The sequence below is a fragment of the Atta cephalotes genome (assembly GCF_000143395.1).
Source record: "Atta cephalotes unplaced genomic scaffold scaffold00024, whole genome shotgun sequence".
NCBI classification, from domain to species: Eukaryota; Metazoa; Arthropoda; class Insecta; order Hymenoptera; family Formicidae; genus Atta; species Atta cephalotes.
The window spans coordinates 4,611,824-4,616,289 of record NW_012130088.1 but is presented as its reverse complement, the minus strand read 5'-3'; the positions used below and the strand labels follow the sequence as shown (position 1 = coordinate 4,616,289).

At 32.2% G+C, this 4,466-nt stretch overlaps 1 protein-coding gene across 1 annotated transcript in view; it reads right to left on the bottom strand.

The window, feature by feature from the left end:
• Positions 1–4,466, bottom strand: part of LOC105620131 (DENN domain-containing protein 1B) — a 75,714-nt gene that overhangs the window by 39,712 nt on the left and 31,536 nt on the right. Inside the window, 4 exon segments of the mRNA XM_012201639.1 lie at positions 94–277; positions 377–431; positions 600–632; positions 756–932. Of these exon segments, the coding sequence (XP_012057029.1) occupies positions 94–277; positions 377–431; positions 600–632; positions 756–932 (449 nt within the window).

The following is a 4,466-nucleotide window of genomic DNA, read 5'->3' as shown; positions in this document are numbered from 1 at the left end:
AAAAAGTAAAAATAAAACTAAATAATATATATATTATTATATATATATATATATATATATATATATATATATATATATATATATAATATATACCTTGTATCAGTGAAATTATTATTCCTCAAACGTAAATCTTTTCGGCAATTAATTGCCACTGATATACCATTTGGAGATTTTGGTGGAGATGTAAATCCAATAGGTTTTCTATCTATTGTAGGTGAGCTGGGAGCTGATCGTGGCTGATGAAACCTCATATTAGTTTCGCTTCTATTCAATCGTCCTGTCTCCCAAATAAATATTTATAATAGATATAATATTTATAAATATACATTTAATATTTTTATATGTCATAATAATACAGATTACAAAGATCATATACCTTTCCATTTCAATCCTTTATATGCCGTTTTCATATCTTTGCCTTTATCTTTCACCTGTAGATATCAACCTTTATAGCATTTCTTCCATTAACTCTTATTATATTCTAATAGATATTAAATAATATAGAAAGTTATAAATATAATGTTCAAAAATGTTAATTGATAGCTCATACATGATTATATATAAAACAATGTTTGTAATAAATTATATTTTAAACTTACTGATCTAACAGCATATTTTACTGCTGGATTGGCCTGCAAGATAACAGAATAAAATATTATTTTATTTTCTTTTACAATAAAGGCAGATAGCAGATATTTTGGAGATAAACTCTAGGAGATACTGTCCAATTTAATTGAAATGTTAATGTAACATGCCTTATCTTTTACACTACGGAAAAATGCGGAGCTTTCTTTTCGCATAGTGTAAGTCCATTCCCTATATTGTTGCATAAATTTATTACTTGATTTGGCCGAATAACTGCAGGCTTCCATTTCGAATTCATCTGAGAAGCCTAGTCCTGAATTAAGCATATTTAATCTTTCTTCTATAAACTGAAAATATCCAAAATTTTCTTTAGATTATATCAAGCAGTTGTAATTATACTATAATATAGTATAATTAGACAGTGCTTAGAATAATAGTCATACATTTCGGCCAATTCCTGAAGCGTTGTCTGGTGTTCCCCTACCGCTCAAAGCTCAAACTGCTGACATCGATGAGATATTATTAAGTCCATGATATAAAGACAAGAGTATGCCTATGCGCAGGATATAATCACGATACTCGAACGACCAATTAGATTGTTGACAAGTTATCCATCGTTTCGTGGTAAATTCGAATGTATTATTTATACTTACAGCACTCCTTGCAATATATTTTAACAAATGTACAAAAGATATTAAACACAAAATATTAAAAAATACAATATTATAAATACAAAAATATTATAATATAAAAAGAAATACTAAAAATAAAAATATATATTTCAGAAATTTATTTAACCTTCAAATATAATACTAAGATTGATCCGTGAGATCATGCGAAAGAAAAAACGCTATATTTATATCTGTACGCTATATGATACAAGGGCAAGTCAATAAATTCTTAGAAAATCTGTCAGAGGGCACTCGCAGTGTCACATTACTTTTTTGACAAGTAACATCTCTCAGCTGATTACTGTCAAATTTTGAATGGAATTCATCGCGTGATTTCTGTAGACGATTAAAGCGAACAACCTTTGTATTTTTTGCAAAATGGAAAAAAAACCGAGTTTCGTGCAGTGATCAAATATCTACATATGAAAAGTTTAATGCCGAAAGAAATCAAAGTCGAGTTGGATAATGTTCATAGCACATCTGCACCAGCGTTTGTGACTGTATACAATTGGGTGAATGAATTTAAACGTGCATCGTACATCCACACGTGGTGCACCTCGTTCGGGACGTCTAATTGAGGCTGCTACTCCAGAAATCATCGATAAAATCCACGATATTGATTTTTGACTGATCGACGAATGAAATTGCGCGAGCTTGTTGAGGCCACAGGCATATCACATGGCACAGTGATTTCAATTTTGCACGAACAATTGGATATGAAAAAGCTATCGGCAAGATGGGTGTCGCATTTGCTCACTGTGAATCATAAACGCGAGCGTGACGATTTCAAAACATGTTTGGAGATATTTCAACGTAATCCAGATGAATTTCTGCGTCGATTCATTACTGTGGACAAATATGGAGCCATTATTTCATACCCGAAACGAAGATACAGTCAAAATAATGAACTTTACCGGGTGAACCAGTTCCGAAGAAGGCGAAGATCGTAAAGTCGGAAAGGTGATGGCCACAGTTTTTTGGGATGCACGCGGTATTAATTCATATCGATTGCCTTCCGTCAAAGCAAACGATCAATGACGATTATGCAACCTTATTGGACCATTTCAACAATATTTTAAAGAAAAAACGTTCCCATTTGGCGAAGCAATACACGGGTTTACACATGTCCGGCACTGATGATCAAATTCAACGAATTCCGCTACGAATTGTTTCCCCATCCAGCATATTCGCCAGATTTCGTCCTCTGCGACTATTTCCTGTTTCCCTGAATTCTTCCCTGAAGAAATGGTTCGAAGGAAAGAGATTCACCACCAGAGAGTAGCTCATCACCGAAAGAGGCTTATTTTGAAGGGTTGGACAAATATTATATTATTTGAACGGCTTGAAAAAGTTGGAGAATCATTGAATCAAGTATCGAGTTGAAAGGAGATTATGTTGAGAAATAAAAATGAATTGATCAAAAAAAATGTTTTACAAGGTTTTTCTAAAAACTTATTGACTTGCCCTCGTATATCAGTTTGATTAATAAAACATAGATTTCTAAAATTGCTGTTTTTATTCTAGTTCTTTTAAATCAATATCAGAGAATAACTTCGAGGGAAAAATATCGTTATTTTACCTTAATGCTTAAAGGGATGCTGAAGTGGTCAAATTGTCGGTATTTCGCAGATCAATATAAATCTCCGACTTTACTGAACGAAATCAAAAATACTTTTATAGGATTGAAGTAGATTAGACGCAAAATTTGAGTGCTGTAATAGATTTTATACTAAAATAGGAAAAAAATTAAAAACTTATATTTTTTTCACCTCGTAGAGCTATCACTTGACATAGATTTTTTCCTTAATTCAAAAGTTTTATAGCTCATATGGACTACACGATAGTGCACTCAGCGCATGACGTGCACAAATAATACTGAATTTATGAAACTAAGATTAAAAGCTTCAAAAGAAAGATTTATATTGATCTGCAAATAATGTGATACATGAACGCTGAGCGAAAACTCGGAATGGTAAATAAAGTAATAATTATGTCTAGCTAGGTGTTCGATCTTCTAAAAGTTGACATTGCAATATGATAGATAAAGACAAATGAATGTTTGAGCGAAACACAACGATATATAATAAGTATAAAAAATGAATGAAAGATCGCTACTACCGAATTTGGAATAGTTTTATCGATAATACACGGCTCCAGCATCCTCATTTAATGAATATTTTTTATTACTTAACTAGCTCTCTAGGTTATGAAAAGTGTATCATTTTTTCAAAAATATTTTCCTCATAATTTATTTCAAAGAAGAAGAATCGAAAACTTATGCATTTTATAATTTGATTAATTATTATTTTATTATATATATTAATATTAATTAATATTATTAATATTATTAATATTATTAATTATTTGGTTATATTATTGGATGCATTAATTTTTTTGGTAAAAATGTTTTTTTTATTGTAAAAAAATGTTATAAATTGATCATTCAAAATATCGTCCATCGCTAGCCACTACTTTTTCCCATCTTTCTGGTGATAGGTGGATTCTATGTCGAAAAAACGATACATATTTTGAGACTATTCATGAATCGACTTATTTTTTGGTATCTTCATAAGAATAGAAACGCTTCTCAGATAGGCCATGAGTCATCAATCGAAATAAATCGTAATCAAAAGGAACAATATCTGGGCGGATGTGATAGGACATTCCAATTAAGCACTTCTAATGTTTCCTTGACCGGTTTCGCAAAATGTGATCCAGCATTGTCGTGATGGAAAATGTTGTGTCTTTTTGCATAATCTGGCCGTTTTTGCTTCAATGCTCGACTCAATTGCATCAATTGTTGTTGATAGTGTTCCCCAGTAATGGTTTTGTTGGGTTAAAGCAGCTCATAATATTAGGTGTACAACTTTGCTTCCGCTATTTTTTTCCGAAATTCGAGGCTTTATTGTAAAAAACTGGTTATACATTTATGATTCAAAATATTGTCCATCGCTGGCCACTACTTTTTTCCATCTTTCGGGTAGCGTATGAATCCCGCGTCGAAAAAACTGGTCATCTTTTGAAGTTCCACGAATCGATCCAATTTTTTACTTCTTCATAAGACCAAAAGTGCTGATCAGCCAGATCGTGTGCCATTGATCGAAACAAGTGATAGTCAGAGGGAACAACGTCTGGAGAATACGGCGGGTGGGGTAGGACTTCCCATTTCAACGTTTCCAAGTATGTCTTGACCACTTTCGCAACATGGGG